Raw genomic sequence first — 22369 nt, forward strand, 5'->3', positions numbered from 1 at the left:
GGAAAAAAACCCACCCAGATGTGTTTGCTACATTTTAATCTATTTCTATTTTAAACCAGTCAATGCATGAACTTATCTGCAGTTAAAAACAAAATTTTATTATGCCACTTCTCAAATCCCTTCCTTAGAACTCATATAAACTTTAAAAAATTATTTCTGAACTGGTCTCGATGTATTTAAATTTCATCTATGAGTGTCAGACAGCTCCAAGGAAAGCTTCCAAAAATTATATGCAGTTCTACAAACTTTAAATTCATAAAGCCAGATTCCATTAAATATCATTTCCAGATAAGTGCAGAGGAACGTTAGCAGACAAAAGACTGGAAGCTAATGAATTCTGGTGCTCTATTCTCCAGGAACATGTATTTATACATTCACTTTTACCTCTCCCGTGAAGCCCTTTAGTTCATTTCAGAGACCTGCTCTCTACCTGTGTCTCTCCCAGTCCTGTCCACATTCAAGGTATCTTTATTCACAACTATATACTGAAATTCTGTTGCCAGGCAATAGAATTGGCAGCCCTGTGTGCCTCAGCTCCTGATGCAGTCTTCCCCTTTCTTGATTTGTATTCCTGAACCCATCTGCTCAAAATTAAAACTGCCTTAAACTAATCACAAGCAACCCTGCCTCTCCTTGTACAAAAGTTTAGGATATGGTTGGCAACACATTACAGGATATTTTGGAAATATTAACAAGACTCAAAGCTGTGCAGAAATAAATCTTTTGCTTTCTTTGTATTAATTCTCTGTTTGACAACCATTTCCTAAAAATGACATGCAGACTCTACTGTATTTTGAATTTCTATTGTATTCTTGCAGCTTTGAACTACAGTCCTGCAGCTAAGTGTTCAACACAATAGGAAAGCCTAAAGAGATATGCCTGGAACCATTTCCAATTCCTTTTTTCTGATGCTTTTAACTTTGGGTATTTCCACAAATTAAAAAGTATCATGTTCCAGTGGATTTGCAGATGTAGCTGCTCTTCTGCCCAAATTTTCACTGATTGCTATTCACTCATATAGTAAAGATATTGAGGGAGAGGAACTTGGAAACAAAAAGTTACCTTCTCCCACTCTGTTTAGTGTTATTATAATGGTATGCCGACTTCTGGCTGAAAACTATTGCAGAGGCAGCTACAAAGTAAAATTGAAGGTCATTTCCTCCTAGCAGCTCCCATGCTAGAATTAGAACTACAGTTTTTATACAAAAAGCAAAAGAGACTCAATCCAGTCAACATGTAACTATCACATTATACAGCAAATTCCTGGAAATATTCCTTGGAAACTTCACAGGTTCCCCTCACAGGATTAGCTCTCCTCATGTGAATGACTGGGAAAAATAGGAGTGGGGGAGCAGCAACATTAGAGAATATGTGAGGCAGCAAAGGGCAGCTATTCTTTACTCTGCTTGTACTATTAAAAATCCATTAAAGGAAACATAATTTTTATGTTTAAAAAATTTCTGATGATGAACTGCTAAACAGTTGAAAATGGAAAAGAAAAAGTTGTCAACCCATTACTAATACAGCAAGATAGTCTAAACCAACATCTTATCAAAGACATATTAATAACTAAATAAATAGATATTTTATAGCATTCTAGTTTTCAAAAGTCTTTTGCAACCATTTTACTACTTTAACACTTAGTTATATTGTTGCTTTCGACATGTCTGAGGAAGAGTTTAATAGGTATTCTTGAAATTAGGGAGCAGAATCTCAAAATTCTACCTACAAGCATTTAAAACAGTTAAGGCAACACAGTATTTATTCCCAAATCTAACATTGACTCCACTATTCACTATACCAACATTAAGTCCACTAAGCACTTCAGAAACCTTGTATTTAATTTCATCATATATCTTAGCATCCATCTTGGAATTTGGGAATTGGCTACAAGTTTGCATACAAGAACAGCTCATATTTGTAATTCCATTAACTTACTCTGTCCAAAATAGCAAGGAAACAGTCCTCCAAAGGTTCACCTTTACATGAATACATTTAGCATTTTTATGCATGTTTTTACTTGTGTTCACACATAGGCAGTAGCAGCAGCCTTCAAAGGACCCTACCTTTAATGCTATTCATACACACTTCTTATAAACAACACTTCAGCTTTATTTAAAGCTCTTTCACTACAGACCACTGGACTGTCACTGACAACCGGGAGCCACACGTTTTCACAAGCAACAGACAACACAGAAGCATCTCTAGAAGATTTTCTGAGGATCTAATAATTGAACAAATTTCACTTTCAAATATTTTGGCATTTTGTGCAGTGGGTCAAATTTGTGCAGTGTTCCAACAGAGTGAACGATTGACTCTGGCTGGACTCCAAGTGGCCACCAATACTGCTCTATTCCTCCATTCCTCACCTGGATAGGGGAGAGAAAACACAATGAAAGAGTCATGGGCTGACATCAGGGCAGGGAGAGATCACTCACCCGGTACCATCATGGGCAAAACAGACTCAACTTGGATAAATTAATTTTTGACCAATCAAATCAGAGTATGATAATGAAAAGAAAAATCTGTGAAACATCTTCCTCTGATCCCTTCTTCCTCCCAGGCTTAACCTGATTCCAAATTCTCTACCTCCTTTACCCCAGGGAGACAGTCAGCTCATCACATGTTGGCTCTCTATGGGCTGAGAAGCACAGCCATGGTCTGCACCACGGGCTGCAGAAGAACCTCAGCTCTGGCACCTGGAGCACCTCCTCCCCCTCCACCATTGACCTTGGTGCCCACAGGGCTGTTTCTCTCTGCTCTCGCTGCTCTCTTCTCTGGCTGCAATTACCCCTGTGCAGGAACTTCTTTCCCTCTTTAGTTATGTTGTCCCAAAGGCTCAACCACCGTCACTGAGGGGCTCAGCCTTGGCCAGTGGCAGGTGTGTCTTGGAGCCATGTGGCATTGGCTCTGTCAGACATGGAAGCTTCTGGCAGTTCCTCACAGCAGCCACTCCCGTAGCCCTGCCCTGTCCAGAACCTTCCACACAACCCCAGTACCTAGAGAGAAGTGACTCCATGGTGGTTATCCCATGGGAATTACACAGGAAGCTGCCTTTCTGAAGGGGAACACAGCACAATAACAGTGACAAAAAAAGCTGCTCAACTGTGCTTGTTATTGCATTTTTCAATCTAAAGAGCAGAAACATAAGAGGCCTGTGAGCTGCCTCTCCATGACTGAAAAAAAAGAGCCTGCACAGAGAGGAGAACACTGCATACTGCTGCTTGAGCATCAGCAGGCTTATTTCATTAGCATGCACGTTAAGTTTTCCGCAAGAAATCTCAGAATCACTAAGGGTATGCAAAATTAATAGAAAAATGAATATTTAAAAGTACTAGAAAAACATGTCTCAGCATTCAGGGCCTGTCATAACCTAACCTGATGATGTAAAATGCTATGATCAAGCTAGCAAGGCACTAGAATCAAAATTACCCACTAAACTTTCCTGGGTAGCCTAAGAAGATTCTCTGAAGAGTGATTTAAAGGCCCTGCATAGCTTTATTAATTATCAGGAAGGCAATTTATTCAGATGGACACGTCATAATGTAAATGCATATATAACATGTTAATCTATTATATTTTAATTGACTGAGTCCAGATAACACTGAAAAAGTGGTAATGCTTTTCAGCTAATAGTTTAACATGAGCAAACTGGAATACTTTATCTATATTAGCTCTATGTTATCTCCACTCTCCACACTGCTTCAAGGTCAAGATCACAGAGCTGAAGCTCTTCAAGTTTTGATTTAGTTAGTGCACACAAACTCATTATGGTAAACCAAAGTCTGTTTTGCAAGTTAAAAACAGTTTCAAATTAGGAAACATTGCACTGGATGAGTTTAAAATGTTATTGCATCATAGTTGAGAATCAGGGCTCTGTTTTAATGTGCATGCTCGTGTTTCCCAGAAAAGAAAAATATAAAGAAAAATCCCATTTTCAATGGCACTTAGGGCTTATTTAGGGATAATAGCTTGTAATAACTCCAGCTGCTCTTTTAAGTGCATATTCCATATCAAGATACATTGCCATGGATTTTGCTCAGACACAAGAAATCTAGTGAGCAATGAGGGCACAAGTCCACATTCTCAGTTTTGCAGTAGATGCACCCTGAGAAAAATTAGCTGTAAAATCCATGTTGTAGATCTTTCTCCCCTCTTGGAGAGGGAGAACTGGAAGTGCCAGCAAACTAGACTTGCTGACAGCCACATGCCACTGATTAAGGGATGCCCCAGTTTCAAATTCAACAGGTAAAGCAATGTTCTGTGGGGGAAGTGCCTAGTGGCTCTGCACACACAGCAGACAGGGGCATCAGGCTCTGCGCTTCACTGATGCATTTTGCTTTTCATGATCAGCTCACAATCTGTCATGTCAGACACTTCTGTGCTGTACAACAGTGCTGTTATTAAACAACTTGTGCTGAGCAAACTCTCAACACCATGCACAAGCATTCATGGATACCAGGTCTGAAGCAGACAGGCCACAGAAGCAAGCTGGCACCACTAGTCCTCTTCTGCCTGCCTTGCTCATTGAGTACTACTGTTCACATACTACTGCTTTTGTGGTCACCTTCTGCAGGGACAAGAGAGGTTACAGCTAATGCAAGCCCCATTGTAGCAAGCTAACAAATACTGATGATTTCTCAATTTTAAATTATTCACCTAAACAAATCTGAAGTCCCATTAAACCTCAATAAGTACTGACCACTTTAGCAACCTACTCCTGTGGGCTTAAATAGGCCCCTGCAGGTTTCTCAGGCCAAAGACCCATTTTAATTTCTTTTTTTGGTTTGGGCCTCCTTCACAACTCTGCCATGCTGTACTAACTCAGCAAGTACAGGATCTGATAGTGCCTGCAGTGCAGAGCTTGAGCCAATTAACTGATTCTCAAGAAACCTGTTACAAATGCAATAGGACAACCACACATGGTTTCTGAACAGAGTTCACAATCAAATTAATAAACATTCACTCCCCACTGTTTGTGTTCAGTGCTCACAAGAACTGACACAGGATGGTCTGACCCTACTCCAGCTCTAAGTGCAGGGGTACCAGATTATCTCCAGCCATCAACTCCAATGACAAACCAAAAAAACCAAAACAAGTCTTCAGTGATACCAGGAGACTCCCTAGCCCAACAGCCCTCCACCATTAAGTCTCCAGATCAAGCAACAGTGAAAACCAGGTAGAGAAGATTTTCCCACCTTCTACCCTTCAAAGGGGGAATCATCCCATGCTGCTGACCTGTGTCAGGACACAGCACTGTACCATGCTTTCAGAGCAAAGCACCATCACTTGAAACACTTACCTACTTTAGGCTGCCACTGCTGATCAGGTCACTCAGAAACAGGGAGCCCAATCCAGTTCAGATAGCAATCATTTAAGAGGTTTGTTTTTTCCTGGAATTTTTTTACATAATATCAAAAGTATCGGAGTTTAAGGTATCCTGTAGACAGTTTGAAGTTGGATGTCAGTAATAGTTGCAACTAGTGATCTCTTCTCTCTGTTTATGCCTACAAATTCCATTCACTCCCTTGCAGTATTATCAGTTATGCTACAGTGTGATGACCTGGTTTACAGAGCCAAAATGAAACATTTTGAGCTCAGTTTCTCACAAGAGAGCTGGAGTTTGCAACATCGGCTTCAAGTCAACAAATTCTTACAGAGCCAGAGCCCAGGAATAAAAATTTGTATTCCCACAAGATATAGCCTGTGCAGCCACGTTGCTCATCTGCCTTTATAGCTGCAGAAGTGCCTCTCCCAAGTTCCCAAAGTTGCGTTTCCACCCAAGCCATTATTTAAACCTTAGAGACCAAGAGCCAAATTACAGCATGATTATTTATTATTCTTTTTTGGTAGTACAAAGGCAGCTTTACAAAAATGGCCAGTAGTCACTACCACAGTGAAATTTGTTACAACTTGATTCCCTGTAAATTGAAACCTGCAGGCAGGCATCAACTGTAAGAGACAAACTGCTCTTCCAAATCACTCAGCAAAGACAGATGTCTCAGTACAGCTTGAGCACATTCCAGTGTTGCCCCATAATCCTGAATACTTGTTTCCAGGACATACCCAGGAATAAGAACTTTAAATTGGCTGGAAGTTCTGCCACTGCTGTGCCTACTTAAACTGCTGAGAGTAAATCACTCCTCTTCATTTACAGGAAAAGTGGATGAATACAGCAAACTGAAGTGATAGAGGGATGAAGATGCAGTTCAGGACTGCTGACCAGTTAAGGATTACTCTGTTCATATAAAGTAAGCATTTAGAGAAGTATTTTTGGTGTATCATGTTCTTTGTCAAGTGGAACTGCCCCTTTCTCTCTCCCCCATCAAAGCAGTGGAGTGTTCGTAGAAAAGGGGAACCACGTAAGACTTGGTAATTGATGACATTCTGCAAGAAAATTCAGACTTCTGATCCATAAACCAGAAGGTGAGGTATCTAACTTAGTCCTTCAGCTGGGAAACTTCATAGAGGTATGCACCAAGCATCTTCACCCCCTGGATGTAGTTGTATCTGCAAAGAAGACAGTTTCCTTTAGCAGAGTCTTCACTGAGCTTTATTTCTAGCAGATGTCCTATTTGCAAAGCCCACACATCAGTCCTATGCACATGACAGACTTTATGGGAATTGCTGCTGCAGGCAACAGGCACTACTGCCCAAACCCCTACATCACCCCTGGCAAGACAGAAACACCACCCCTGGGGGAAGAGAGTAGCCAAGCTTAGAGACCCAAATATAAAACCTATTTCTGGTTTCAAGAGTAACAACGTAAAAATCAAAATTCAGCTACAAACTAGTTATCCAACCAGTCATTCTCTCCTGGGGAGGATGGCACTTTGCCATCCAGAGAATTAAACAAAAGCAAGAGCTCAGTTCTTGAGCCAAGACATTCCAGCATGGGAATAGATATTCTCTTACCTATTTAGTTTTTCATTTTGAGAGTGAGCACCATCATCTGCAGCTCCAACAGGAAGCAGCATGACATTCTTGCCTGTTGCTTCTTGAAAAGTAAGGGTAACAGGAATGCTTCCTCCCTCTCTTGTCAGGTCAGGTTCAACTCCAAACACTAGAAAAGCAACACTCTAGTCACTTTGAAGTCTATTTTTTCCCACAAACCCTCACTTAAGCCATCATGTACCCATCTGTACCAGGTGCTGGCCAAATCAGCCAGACTGCAAAAGCCACAAAACTGTGGAGTTTCTCCCCACAGAAGCAGCACTGGAATATTGTCACTGTCAGAGTTCAGTTACACACTAACAATTCATCTGAAGGCCTGTCTGTACTCCAACACAAGTTAAAGTTGCTCTAGCTGCCCAATACAGTCTGGCTAAACTGATTAGGAGGGGTGCTGTGACCAAACTTCATTGAATTTGGCTTAGCAGATGATCTGAACCAACAGTCTCATCCTTATGCAAAAGCAACACCACATCAACAAACTTGTCCCAGAACAGCATAAATGAATTTGATATCCAGTATCTTTCCTTCCTGTACCTCAGATTTCCATTTAAAGGTTGCACATGACATGCTCCCTCAGTAAGCCAAAGTTATTAAACACGAGGGCAGAACACTTAATATTCAGCAAACATGACCTCCTCAGTGCTTCTTGAGGTGCTGGAACAAGAGACTTTTAATCCTACCAGTGCCAAGTGAAAAAACCCACTGACCTGTCTTCATGGCCCTCCTACCAGCCATGTAGTGGGGGTGGTTGAAGTCTGACACCCAGGGTTTTCCACCGTGGCCTAAGTACACTTTGAATTTGTTGGGACTCCGCAGCTCTGCAAACTTTTTGTTCAAGTAGTCTTCAACCTGCAAGAAAGATTAAATGATCTTATCTACTGTTGGCATTTGTATGAGCACTGGCAAAGTTCATATTCTAAAAGCATCTTAGGGACTTGCAGATCACTACAACTGTGCAGCAATACTTTTCCTATTGCTCTTATTTTGAAGTAATCCAATGATTCTCTGCTCTGAACCAGAATATATTCTTTAGGCCAATTAACAGCGTATTGTAGAACAATTAGGCAGTATGTCAAACACTGCTGCTCTTGATTATGCATTTCTGGCAGTCCAAATGCCCTACAGTTAGGTTAGCATTTATTCGTAAGCCCTTTTGAGTTCAGAGAAACTGGGTAATCAGACCACTACAATCCACTGAGGCACCACAAGATTCCCTCAGTTCTCGTGTTGAGGAGCAGTACGGAGAAGATAGTGGGAAATTAACAGAACTGCTTTAGAAAACAGAAAAACTCTTCTCCCAAGGCAAGGTGAACAGAAGTTTAGAGACACTTGTTTGGTTAGCAGCAATCCACCTCAACATACATTCTTTGTGACTTCTTCAGGAGTCATGTTTGGCACAAGCCTGATTGAGAACTTGCCAATCACTTTCCTAGGAATCACAGTCTTGGCACCAGAGGCTGAGAAGGCTCCTTCAATTCCATGGAGAGACAAGGATGGGTATCTCCACCTGTGCATAAGGATCTCTCTCTGCAGAAGCAAAGAGAAAGACGCAAGGTTACATGAAGTTTGACAGAGTTCCCTAAGTGAATGATTTCTTCAACCTAATAAAGAGCTGGCAAGAAACAGTGCTTTTTCCCATGCAGAAATGCAGCTCATTGAAGATCACTCAGAAGCTGTTACTCCCATTAAGCACACATTTTGATAACACAGCTGGGCTCTCAGCACCTTAAGAGACTCAGCAGTTCTAGTCTGGCTCTCTCCTAGCACTGTGGAACTTAGGGAACATGACCAGTCTGGTTCTGATAAGAACACAAGCAGCATTTACAAGGTGCTGAAGCACAGTTTGTAAGGAACATTGAAAGCTTTAATTCCCACTGCCTCAGGACAGGCAGGTGCCTTCATCACCAAGACACTGCTTAAGTTCACATTTTCTAAAAGCCTCACCACTGCTCAAACTGAGGCTTACTGTATGTTTTTCTTTATATCATCAGCTGTATTAAAAATCCTGAACTCCAGGTTGATTAAACAGACCACTACTGCCTTCCAGGCACACTTCCTGCATTTCCTCTGTTACCTTGAGCACAGCTGCTAAATACATTGGATCCTGAATTAGTGCAGTTGTTGAGTTGCCCTGAGCAGACACAGGTGCAGTGTCTCCAGCATGAGCTTCACTGCAGAAATGCAGGAGACTCTGAAAATTTTGTATCCTTTTATGTTAACAAGTTGGTTTTTCCCCAGGTACAACTTGCTTACAATCTTCTCTCAAAGCAAATGTAGCTGTCACAGTTCAAATCTCTCAAGCACATTTGCTTCTCATCTGGAAATTACAGTCATCTCTCCCTAGCCCTACAGCCCTTCTGGCATGTATGCAGCTTAGAAGTCCCTTAGCTGGAATTTCAGTTGAGCCAAGACTGCACAGCTTCAATTCAGTATCACAAAGAACATCTTGCCAGCTTCTCCTTATATCCAAGCTATAATTCATCCATTACTTTAAAGGACAAGGCTAAGCAAGGAAGCCTGTGTGCTCCCAGTTGATATAAACCTAAGCATGTAAAGACAAGGTTGAGGATATAAATTGTTATTAATTCCTATTTGAGTTAAGTTTGAAGTCTCCTGACAGTACTAGGACAGAAGACAGACCTGCACATGTAAACTTGCCTTTTGCAACACCTGTGTCTGCTTTTTATGACAGGAGATGTATTTACATCTAGGGTTTTAAAATTAGTATTTAATACCTGTATCTTGTAAGATTCAATGCTGTTAAAAGCATTCATTTGGAGAGCTCCCAGGATGAAGATTTAACTTTAGACATGAGTTTATTGAGCTTGAGATGGTTCAAAGATTTGGGCTGCCTAGTTCATGATTACAAAACAGTCCTTGTTTGCCAGGTCTAGGAACATGTTCAGCATGTCAGCCATGAATTCCGCAGAGCTGGATTTCAAGCTCTTTTCTCACCTAAGGAGCAATCATCTCTGAGCAACTGCTTTATTTCTGATAACCCACTGAACTTCCTATAGATATAGAAAATCAGATGTTTTGTAGATGTTTTGTGTCACCTGACCTCTGGAAAACTGCCAACATTCTTATCTAGCATTAAGAGAACAGCATTAAAGTTCAGTACAAGTTTCAAATACTATTTATACAGAGTAAGGAGCAAATTTAAAGTTGTCAAGACTACTTGAGATAAACATGGGATAACCTAGAATAAGTTTTCAAGCACCTAACACTATCAGTTCCTCTGCAAAGTGGTAAGTATGCAGTCAACCATACAGTAAGCAAAATTATCTTCAAGGCATTCTCACCATTTGGAAGACATCAGATGAATCCTCTGCCTAATAAATTACTTAATAACACACACACATCCAAAGAAGCTTGTTTCTGATCTCCTACTAATACAGACAGCTTGATCTAGACAGGGCAGAGGAGAAGTGTAGCACACCTTTGCATCATGCAGAAGTCTTGTTGCTCCTACATCTTTTGCATATTCTGTCAGGTCAAAATCAATCTTCTCATATAATGCCAGCTCCTCATCAGTAACAGGTGCCACTGCTTCATTAACACCTGGGATGAGGATTTTCCCTTTCTTGTCTACAAGAGAACCTGTAAACAAGAAGCACCTAACATCAGTATTCAACCAGAAGATACAAGATGTCATTGCTGGGAACACTTTCCTTGGGAAACTGAAGTCTGGGCCTTCTGAAAACTCTGTAAATGCAATGAAATTTAGACTTCTATTTTGCAGAGCATGCACCACTGAGCATGGAAGACACTTAAAAGAATTTGCCTGTATCCAAAATGTACACTTGCTTGCCACTCTATTTAATTCTACTGATACATTTCACTGTCTGTCTGAAGGTAGGATTCCCAGAGAGTTCAATATCACACCCACAGCAGAATTTGAGAAGATAGCTGATCTAATTAACATGCAAACTTGCAGCAAGGTTTTAGGGAAAGCCAAGAGTAAAGAGACAACTTCTTGGCAAGACCTTCACCATGTTTCTGTATCTAAGGCAGTAGCTTTGCATACCTGGCAAGCACCATTTCACTGGTCACTGCTTTGTTACTGCAAACTCAGTCATGCTTGGATGGTTTGTGCTCCCATTTTAAATGCATTCAGTGAAACCTGTGTTTTCTTACCCATTAGAGCAATGAGATCTGTCATGGCCTCATGGACCGAACCACCATAAACTCCGGAGTGAAGGTCTTTGTCACAACATTCCACCTGATTGAAGTGAATGAAGATTCAGCACCGAGATTTTGCCATGTAGGGAGGAGACTAGAACAGCCAAAGCCCAGCTAGAACTTGATCTGGCCAAGGGTCAAGGAGCGTCCCCATCATTTGTTCAAAGCAGAGGGTAGTACAGTGTCAGGGGATGAGAAAAAGGCAGAGGTATTTAATGTCTTCTTTGCCTCAGTCTTCAATATCAAGATCAGTTGTCCTCAGGATGCCCTGCTCCCTGAGCTGGAAGTTGGTCATGGGGAGATGAGGCCCATAATCCATGTGGAGATGGTTAATGACCTCCTATGTCAATTAGCCACCCACAAGTCTATGGGCCCAGATGGGATCCACCCCACCCCAAAGTATTGAGGGAACTGGTAAAAACTTGTCAAACCACTTTCAATCATCTACCAGCAGTTCTGGTTAATTGGAGATATTCCAGCTGACTGGAAAGCACAAATGTGACACCCATCTATAAGAAGGATGTCTGTGGATGAAGATATCTATGCTATGAGACAATCCTTCAGTGGAAGGATTGCTGGTTTATCTTGCTTCACACATCTGAAAGTTATCCCACCCACCCAAGTATCAGACAGAATAGCAAGAGAAGGATGTTCAGACAATCAGGAAAAAACACTCCACATAGGTAGCCTGTTTCATCTTTTCTGAAAAAAGCTACTGGCATGAAAAGGTTTGTACTACCACTCTTCTCCTGTGGAAAATTCAGTTGAATAATAATAGATTTGCCGTGTATTTCAGCACTTACCTCTATGAAGTAGTAGCAGATACCTCTCAAACCATACGTGATACAAGGCTTCTTCTTGCCTAGCCAGTAGTTGTCAGAAATGCAAACATAATCCACATCTTTAAAGAAAGCATCTCGCTGGGCAAAAATCAGTTCATCAAGGCCTTCAGATCCTGATTCTTCCATACCCTCTAGGCAAAACCTAATATTTACTGGAAACTCCTTTGAAATGAAAAACAAGAACAGGTTAGGCATGTGAAAACACTTGACTCCTTCAGTGATCTGTAATTTTCATTGGTCACATTTAAAGCGGAAAAATGGACATGGCTAAAATAACTCCAGTGGAATTTTTTAATTATATACAAACTGGTTTAAAGTTTGGATTGTGCTTATGTTGAGGGCACTTACACCACCCTTCATTTGATGGAATTCAAACTCTTCAAAAAAGTATTAAAAACTTGTCCCCAAACCCTGTAAGCATAGGAACACAACAGAAATCTGTTGCCAAAGGTTAGCCACCAGGCTAGGAAAACTAACATAAACCACAGGAATTGCATGCCATAGTAGGAACAGAGCTACCCAGTCCATCCAGTCTAGCATATTCTATATACCTAGACAGCAACTGAGAACCGGTTATTCCTCTCAAAAGCAATAGGAACTTGTCTTGCAAGACTAAGCAAACACCCTGAGCTATTTGTGATTGCACATTTTCTTGAACAGAAATAAGCAAAGCTCCCAGTTTTAGTGTTGCTAAGTCAACCTCCTCTTAGAGCTCAGTGGCAGTGAGACATTAAGCCTTGATAAAGGCCAAAGTAATGTGACAACCTTACATGATAGTCATCACATTTGACTACTCCTCCTGCTCCACATGCTTGCAAATGTATTTTCCTTCCTATATATTTCATTAAAGGAAAATTGTTAGAAGGGCAACATAAGCATCTATAGGACTAACTTATCAGCAAGTCAACTTAAGCCTGCTAGGAAATCAGGAAATTTACAGGACTATTGCATCATTCCTCCAATCAGCTGAATAAGCAGGCTTCCCTCACAAGGGTTTGTGGCTTGGATAACATTTATTGCTAGACTCAGCTGTGTGTGAAAAAGCAGAATATGTTTTGGATACATACCTGGTTAGTTTGTTGATAAGCCTCCAAGGCATTCAGCCAGGCAAGCACTGGACCTTTGTCATCTGTTGATCCTCTCCCATACAACTTTCCTGTAGAAACAAGATACAAAGTAACCAGTGAGAAAAAAAAATAGTATGAGGTTCCATCACTCGCCTAGATAAGAACATTTGGTTTTGGGTAACATTTTTAAGCCTGCTTATATTAAAAAAATTAATTTCTGATCCTTCATAAGTAGCAGTTTTACATCCTGCTTCACATACCTTTTCAAGTGGGATAGATACATTACTGCAATAGTTCTTCCAATTAGAGAGCTTCCCTACCTCTTCCCCAGCTACTCCCTCAATAGGAGTTTATTATAAGCCAGGAAAAGACATAGCTGCCTTATTCTTCACAATAATATAGTTTTCTACAAACACCTCAGTGTACAGAAACAAGTTTTCTGCTTTTAACAGAAATCTATCAAGTATTATCTTCAGTTCAATAATTCTGTTTGAAGAGTAAAAATTCAGTAGCTAGTGACAAATCACTTCTCTGGATTCTCCAGATAAAAGTGGATCTCCCTAGAAAGGAATTTAGTCAAAGATGAGTTTTACAGGCCACGGGGAATTCCGAGAAAATGTAGTACATGGGATCATAGCAGAGGTAGCTATCAGTGCAACTCAGAGCTGTGGCTACAATCCCTCAGCACTCCATGTAACCAGTGACAGAACAGGCCAGACAGCTTGCAAAGGTAAAGAGCCATTGGTCAATGTCTCCTGCATGGCCAGGCTCCACAGAGACAAGCCACAGCAAGTTTAGGTCTTCCTAGGAGATGAGATAATTCAGCAACTCATCAGTAACTTGGACTCTGCTGCCTATGGGTAAGTGCCCAAGCAGAAGTACTAGTTGCACAGATACTCCTTTTTCTGGCAATCATTAATGCTTATGGAACAAGAGTGGTTAATGTCCTTCTATTGATATGACCTTTAACACTGAGAAAGTGAAACAAAGAAGCTGTTGGTAGCACCAGCGTTTAATAGAAAAGGAAGGTTTAAGTCTTGACGGCTGGCAATGTTGTTTCAACAGGAGATACTGCACCATTTCCTCATCCCCATTTATGGGACAGGGACAAATTTTGGGGCACTACCTCTGCAAAAGAGGTTCTGTAGTACACATAGCAGAGCAGTTAAACACAAGGCAACCCAGAGAGGCTGCTGTGCCACTCCTGTCTCCAGGCATAAAGAAGTTGTATTGTGTATTTTTTCTCAGTAATGATTCAAAATTCCTGCAGTCGGACATGACCTTACAGCCTTCAAGCTGTGAACAGGAAATTAGTTCTAAAAAGCTCTCTGGCAGCAAGCCAGCACCATGGAAGGCAGCAGTTAAGATTGTGCTGTAGCTACAAGGAAGAAAACATGCAAATTACAGCCTAGACTATTAGAAAAAGAAACAATCCCAAGAGCAGGTGAGATTTTGCAGCTAGACTTTTTTACCATTTCCCCACCTGCACATTTTTACCTCAACAGTATTAAACACCCATACCAGTTCTTAATCTCCTTCCCTCTTTCAATCAATGGCTCAGCTTTGGAACAATTGAGGAATACCACACTTGCTACAGAAGTGTTCATCAGTTTGTGAAGTCTGCTGCTCTTACCATCTCTTTCTACCAGAGTGAAGGGCTCACTGTCCCAGCCATCCTCTAGTGCTGCTGGCTGAACATCCAGGTGACCATATACACACACAGTCTTTTTGTGTGGATCTGTGCCCAGTGTTCCCAAAACAATTGGCGGTAGGGGGATCTCTGATCCATCAGGCAGCTAGAAATAGGAAGGCAGAAGTTTTAATAAAATGTGGAATGTCAGAGTTTTAATCAGATACATGAATTACCTTAATATTATGGAGGTTATGAAAGTAGAGGCACAGACAGCTAAACAAAACTAATCTACCTAAGCCAGTTGCCAGAAGCAGGGTGCCAAAGAAGGCCTGGTGGCATCATGCCAGTTAGTTTCCTGACAAGCTCCAGTAACAGTCAAAATGGTCCAAGCCACTAAGAACTGTTAGCTTTAACATCAGATTTTAGCAGAGCAAGCTGACTGCATGCCAAACTGCTATATTTAATGCTGACCTAAGCATAAGTGATAAACTCCATTCAATATTGCTTGTCACTGCACTTTCATCTTGTCCACAGCATAGCTCTCTGGACAAAAATTTCCTGACACTGCTAAGGCTGGATGTAACATGTGCCTACACCCATATAAGATCAGCCTAACAGACATATTTCTCTGTACCAGCCTACATTGTTACACTAAGGGCAGGGTAGTGCTGATGAACTCAGTTCAGGAGTTCAAGAGTTGAATTTAGCTTAATCCCTTGGAATACCCCATAAGCAATTATCACAAGCTATTCCCAGTCAGCAAGTATTTCCCTTCCAGTGAACACGTACTTCTACACACTGCTCAGCAGATGCAAGATCAGCTTTGACTTTTTGCTTATATGGGTCCCAGGTCCAGATTTTTATCAACAGGTTACATGGTCCTTGGCCAGCTGCAGCTCTACATGATTAAAGCTCTACTGCAAGAATTTACAGTAATCAACAAATTCCTCTGCAGCAGTAAAGCAACTTTGATCTGACAAGTTCAGTTGCTTTACATTGTCCCTCACAGACATAGCAGCAACATAATACATTGACTAACTCTCTCTATACTTAATATAAAACAGAACACTGAAGGTAACTCTTGCACATGGATTAAAGTTACATAACAAAAATACTATGTATAAAACTCTAAAATCAGTTCTTGCTACCTAAAAGTTCCAGTGACAACAAGAACAACTTTGTCTCTTAATTAACTGAAATGCTTTTGATGAAGTTTTAGGCTGCAGGCAGTAGCAGAGCTAGAATTAACCTACAGATTCCCTCCCAAGTCAGCTGTTTTCCTGCTGGAACCTGTAGCTACAGACAGGTGTAATTCAGCTGCCCAAAGCAAAAACTGCTTAAAGGTGCCCATTAACACGGATCTCACTGAGCAGTCTTTCACACCAATTAGAAGGACAATCTCCTAAAACTAGTGAACACTCCAGTACAAGGTTTTTAATACCACTATCCAAACCCTAGTCTAACAATTTTGGTATGGGTCTTGCTCTGAGGCAGGTAGTGGCTAGGTACATCAGAGGAGGAGCATACCAAGTGGATATGATGAGATTATCATTATTGTTCTTATAGACACATACATTCCTCAGGGGAAGAAAAGCAGTCTGGACAGCTAAAAATGAGGAGGGAAGTCATTCTTTTAATGATACTTTTGTATCTAGTAAGGGAGCAATGCAATCCTCTGACAAATGTAACACTTCTGAAAGAGTCCAGAAGTCCTTTGGCAGATTTACTGAAACTTCAGTCAGCATCTTTATAGTCTATGGGTCTAAGGACCAATAGCAGCCTGTTGTTTAAATGTCTAACATTTTTGTTTGCAGGTGCTCTATTCATGTTCAGTTCAACAATTATTTGAAACATTTAATACAGTCTAAAATTTAATTTAACATCTTTAATTGGGTCTCAAGGTTTAGTATAAACAAAAGTTTTTAACAGAACATGCAGACTGTGTGGCAGCAAAGACATTACCTTACACCCCAACAGGCTACTGCCTTTCCAGGCCACTGCCCACAGGACCTTTGTGTGGTGACCCTGACCCAGAAGCCCACCAGGCACCAAGGAATTAGTGACCCACAAAGATAACATGAATAGCCCAAAGCCTATGCCATGCTATGCTGCACACACAGCTTCCCCTTCCTGTATTGTGCCTGTACTGTGCTGTGCATATCCCTGGACTGCAGGATAAACTGAGCCACTCACTGAAACCTGAAGGCAGCTCCCACTGGGCACTGGGGATTACATCACCTGTATGTCCTTGACTTAATCTAAAAGTGCATCAAGAAATTCTCACACAAAATCCCTTCTGTCAGTGGAACTGAACAGCTTGAATAAATAAAATTAAAAAAAATTTCCATGCACGAGATCTGCAGAGTATGTGGGATGCTGGTTGGATGCCTGCTAGATGCTGCACAGCTTGGAGATTCCAGTATCTGCAGGGACATAAGATTGTCCATATTATCATCTTTCTTTACAGTGATAAATCCAATAAACAGCCTTTCAATGGAGTCTAGGTGCCTTTCATACTGGGAACACAAGAAACCAGCACTTCCTCAGGCAAAACACCTTGTGTTCAAAAGAGATTTTTTCCTACTAAGCTGCCATGGAGATGCCCACGTACCTTTTGTTTCCCAATATCCATAAGTTCGGTTGTGCCTCCCAGTCGCTCAATCTCCTTGGCAGCAACCTCCATCATGCGCTTGATTTCACCCCTCTTCTCTGGCCATGCTGACACGCTCTGGATTGCCACCCACTCTGCCAGGCGCTGCAGAGATGGAAGAGCTACAGGTTTTACTGCACAACAGGCACCATGCAAATACCACCACACCTCGCAGTTCAACGAACACTAGTTTAAGTCAAGCTCAAATTGAGGCAAATCAGCTCTGTCCTCTGCTCAAAGAAGAACTTTTAACCAATAATATTACTCTCAAAAAGCTCTCTAAAACCTCACTCGCCTACAGCTGTCCCTGCTGCCTAGCACAAAGTCTACAGATACATCAAGTAAGCTTAAGAGTATCACAGCTTGTGCCTATGGTGTCCTTTTAGCTGTTCTTTAAGTATCCAGAAGCAGTTAAAGTCTTTTGGGCCTCTCAAAAAGGCCACTTGAGCTTTTTCTCCTTGCGTGAGTTCAGCAAGAACAACTGGCAGAAATCAAGCTGAACATTTGGCACAGCTCATGCCTGAGTTCACAGTGCTGTACCACCGATTCCTTCATGGATGAAAGGGATTACAACCTGTAACTAAACAGCAGGTCAAGCGGCAAAGTACCTCTTTGGAGAGGGCTACCTCCCCCTCCGTACCCCAGCAAAAATTGTTTTATACAAGAAAGCTTTGTTCCAGCCTCATTTGTAATATATTTCATCTCCCATCTCCAAAGGGAAGAAACTATAAACCTAGTTTGGCATTCACAAACCAGTGTCAGCTCCCTGTACCTTTAAATAGGTCACCATTGTACTATACGCTAATAGATCATTTCCTAATAAATTTACCATGGACATTAAGGTTTTTAAACAGAACTATGCCTAAATTTAAGAAAGTTTTCTGGTCTGACTCAAGCCCCTCACACTTGCTGCCTGCTCTCCCCTCTCTCCCATTACTTGACATTACTACTGGGCATATCATATAGATCTAACAACAAGCTTGAAGCTGACCACCTAACTTCCAATATCCCATAGCTGCCCATGCTGCAGGGAAAAACTGAACAAAAACTTACCTGAACATAGAGGTCCTGGTGTTCATCAATGTATTTAAAGAGGGTTTCCAGAGCAGACATTTTTGGACTAGTTTTCAGAACAGTGTTGCTGAAGATTCTGTGACAGAAAAATAACTTAGCTTTTACAGGGTTAAGAAGTGACAGTCAGTAATCAAGAGCCATAGGAGACTTTCACCTTTCAGCTTCTAATGCCATACACCAAGCTGTACTAATATAAAACCTGAGGCCTCCCCCTTTCATGACATCACCACAGTGAAGCGGCTGACAAAAGCATATTTAAATTTCAACACCACTCTTTATACCTCTCCCCTCAAAATAACTTTCAAAGTTGAACTGAGCAGTCTTGTCTCTAGAGATACTTCAATGAAATCATACACTTTATTTTACTGCAGACTTACAGGCAAAATGTTACACGAGTAAAACACAACTTCAAAGAGTAGATTTCATTATGAGTTCAACTAATAGCATGCCATAGGCTTGAATACTGGTAGCCAGGTCCAAGAAAGCACCACACTCAGTGCTCTGTAGAGGAGGTTAAAAACAAGCAGCTGGAAAACTGTGCTTTCTTCAGTCTTAAGTCTCAGCCTGCCACTCAGATTTCACAAAAAAGGTCAGAATGAAGCCACAGGAACAGAGGCCAGCCCCAGCAGGTCATGAGCAAGTTGTCAGCGACTACTTCAGTGCTATCACTTCCTTCTTTTGTTTTTATTTCAATTGTGCTATCACTTCCTTCTTTTGTTTTTATTTCAATTGTGCTATCACTTCCTTCTTTTGTTTTTATTTCAATTGAAGTTCACATGAGAAAACCCAAGACTCCTTTTCATTTTACTATCTTCCTTACCTGAAATCAATACTGAAAAGAAATACTGCCCACTAAAGCAACAAAGCAAACAAGCTTAAGCTTAACTCTCAAGTTAGAGCTAAAGATACTGCACCTCATCTAAACCAGGAAAACAATGAGCTTTACAAATCCCAGAATGGCTAAGGTTGAAAGGGACACTGGAGGTAAGCTGGTCTAAGATGTGGCCCTACAACACATTACTCAGGATAGTGTCCAGGAGCCTTTTGAGTAACTCCAGAGTAGGCTCCCTGAAGTGTGCCTCTGGAATCCAAGTGCCTGGACTTGGAGAAAAAACTCCAGTGCCCATATAATAGAAGCATGTCCAGCAGCTCCAGCCACTGTGATTCAGTATTTTGTTGAGTCAGCTTTATGCCAGATCCTTTAAGCCTTTCTTCTGCTTCTACACAGTAGTCACAAGACAGTTGTTAAAACATCTGACCGCTTGTCTTAGGATTTCCTGAGCAGCTGACTACTCTACACATCTGAAACAAATCCTTTTCAGCTGCAAGTTGTCCCACACAACATACTGCAATACAAGCACCACCCCAAATTTTCTTTCAAGCAAGGTTGTACTAGCACAGACACTGGTGTTTGACATAGAAAAATCCTTTTCCCCACCAGAGATAGCATCGATTTAATTTAAAGCATCCATCAGGTTTTAATTTGGATAATTACTTTTAAGCACCAATTAGAACAACCCCAAATCACCAGACAGGTAAGCATGCCCTTTAATAGTCATGGAAGATGAACACCTTCAGAAGGACTACATAGACATAACCGAGTTAAAGCAATGCTTCTCACTGAAGCTGGGGCTCTCTAATGAAGCCATCCTCCTCAAACACAGAGCTCGGGCAGGATTCATGTGGAGCTTTTCAGGAAACCAGCACACAGGCATCAGTCCAGGGTATCTGACCCTCCCCTTCATTCAACCGGTTTCTACAGTAATCAGAGGTCCAGCTCCCCAGCACAGACAAAATACCTGGAGGCTGACTTTCTATCCAACACAAACAAGATCTGAACTACTTGTTAAGTCAGGGACTACTTTAAATATCACCTCAACCATAGTTAAATATGAAATTACAAAGCCATTGAATCAAGTCACACAAGTCACACTGAAGAGCTGCAAAGAAGCCTGCTCCAGAAAGCTTCAAACTGCAAAAGGTAAGTATCGGCTACTACACAGCAAAAGGCTGGACCTTACTTCGCGCTTTGTCTGCAAAACCAGGGTTTGAACTTCCTATAAGTCCTTCAGAATGGAGAGCTGAACCCTTCCTACCTATGCAGAAGAGGCTCTACAGTTTTATCTTTTTGCAGGACTACATAAGTTGCACCTTGAAATAAAACAACCCAAGGGACTATCCTTGCACCATTACAGCTTTGTCCTCCTTACCCACAAACAACATTAACAACCCAGAGGAGAGCACTGAACCAAGAGCGTTCTACAGCCACCATGGAGCCCCATGCTCACGTCGCAGGCCCAGCACTTCGGGCCGAAGCTGACTTGAAGGCTAAACGCGGGTTTCTTTACAGGGTTTTGCAGCACCGGGACGAGCTCCCCCCAGCCCCCAGGTCGGTGACAGCCTCGGGACGGGAGGAAAGGAGGCAGGCGCACGGCAGGCTTCCTAAGGACAGCGCGGGGGTAAGGCTCACGGGGAGCGAGAGCGACAGAGAGGAAGGGGGCAGGAGCGGAGAGGCAGGAGCAGCTTCTCTCTGGGGACAGCCATGGTGCCGCCGCGCCCCAAGGCCGAACAGACGCTCCCCACCGCGGGACACGGAGCAAGGCCTGGCCCGCCGGCGGCGCCGCGCACCCGGCATTCCCGGTTCCTCCCCCCAGGCCGCGCAGGGGAAGGGACCGGCCCGGCCACGTACGCCGGTGCCGCCACACGACAAGACCAAGGGACGCGGTCCCCCCACCCCTCCCGACACTCACCCACTCCGACACGCAACCCCGGCTTCCTCTTGGCGTAAGGAAAACAGCGTTTCCCACGGAGCTTTAAATACCCCCGTGATAGCCGCGCCCCACGGCACGCGCCGAGCCGCGCCGCGCCTGCCAATCCGCGGGCAATGAGCTCTTTGGGGGCGGGGCTTAAGCAGAAAGGAGGCGGGGCCTCATCGCAGGGCTGCGGCCTGCCAGGGGGCGGCCTTGTGGGGCGGGGCCGGAATATAACAGGGGTGTAATAAAGAGAAATATAATATATAGGCGAATATAGCATGGGGTCCGGGACAGAGACCAGTCTGGACAGCTGAATTATTCCAGCCAAAGCTGGGAGTATCCTTATGATCTTCCTACATTTGTGGTTTAGACAGATGTGGTTTAGACAGGTTCCTAGAATCAGAATTAATTATAGAATATCGTGCATTGGAATGGATCCACAAGGATCGTCAAAGTCCAACTTCTGGCCCTGCACAGGACATTCCCAAAAATCACACCTATGCCTGAGAGCACTGTCCAAACGCTTCTTGAACCCTGGCAGGCTGGTGCTGGGACCACTTCCCTGCGGAGCCTGTTCCAGTGTCCAATCCCAGGGTGAAGAACCTTTTCCTAATATCCATCCTAAACCTCCCCTGACTCAACTCCAAACTCTTAGGTTCTATCACTGGTCACCACAGAGAAGAGACCAGTGCCTGCCCCTCCTCTTCCCCTCACAAGGAAGTCGTAACAGCACTGATGTCTCCCTTCAGTCTCCTCCAGGCTGAGCAGACCAAGCGACCTCAGCAGCTGTTCATACAAGGTTCATAGAAGGTTCCACTCAAGGCCCTTCACCATCTTCATTGCCCTCCTTTGGACACTCTCTAAGGGCCTAATGTCATTTTTATATTGTGGCACCCAAAACTGCCCCCAGCACTCGAGGCTGCCCCAGCTCAGAGCAGAGCAGGACAATCCCCTCCCTTGCCTGGCTGGCACTGCTGTCCCTGATGGCCCCAGGACACCCCTGGCCCTCCTGGCTGCCAGGGCACTGCTCAGTTTCAACTTGCCATCAACCAGAACCCCCAGGTCCCTTTCTGTGGCACTGCTTTCCAGCATCTCGCTCCCTGGCCTGTACATACAACCAGGATACATACAACCAAGCTACATAGCTGGGAGCTCAAGAGCTGGAAAAAAGTGAGAAGCAGTGGGGCATGCTGGATGGTCTGTGAGCTGCCATG

At 42.7% G+C, this 22369-nt stretch overlaps 1 protein-coding gene across 1 annotated transcript; it reads right to left on the reverse strand.

The window, feature by feature from the left end:
- Positions 1-5818: 5818 nt before the first annotated feature.
- On the reverse strand, positions 5819-21287 carry CNDP2 (carnosine dipeptidase 2). The gene is made up of 12 exons (XM_059857305.1): positions 21153-21287; positions 18382-18478; positions 17290-17433; positions 14679-14841; positions 13046-13134; positions 11940-12140; positions 11092-11176; positions 10394-10554; positions 8317-8481; positions 7662-7803; positions 6916-7063; positions 5819-6510 (listed from the first exon to the last, which is right to left on the reverse strand). Exons 2-12 carry the CDS (start codon positions 18439-18441, stop codon positions 6441-6443), a joined length of 1428 nt encoding a protein of 475 aa, XP_059713288.1. The 5' UTR covers positions 18442-18478; positions 21153-21287; the 3' UTR covers positions 5819-6440.
- Between the last annotated feature and the right edge of the window lie 1082 nt (positions 21288-22369).

The sequence above is a fragment of the Haemorhous mexicanus genome, chromosome 1, assembly GCF_027477595.1.
Source record: "Haemorhous mexicanus isolate bHaeMex1 chromosome 1, bHaeMex1.pri, whole genome shotgun sequence".
NCBI lineage: Eukaryota > Metazoa > Chordata > Aves > Passeriformes > Fringillidae > Haemorhous > Haemorhous mexicanus.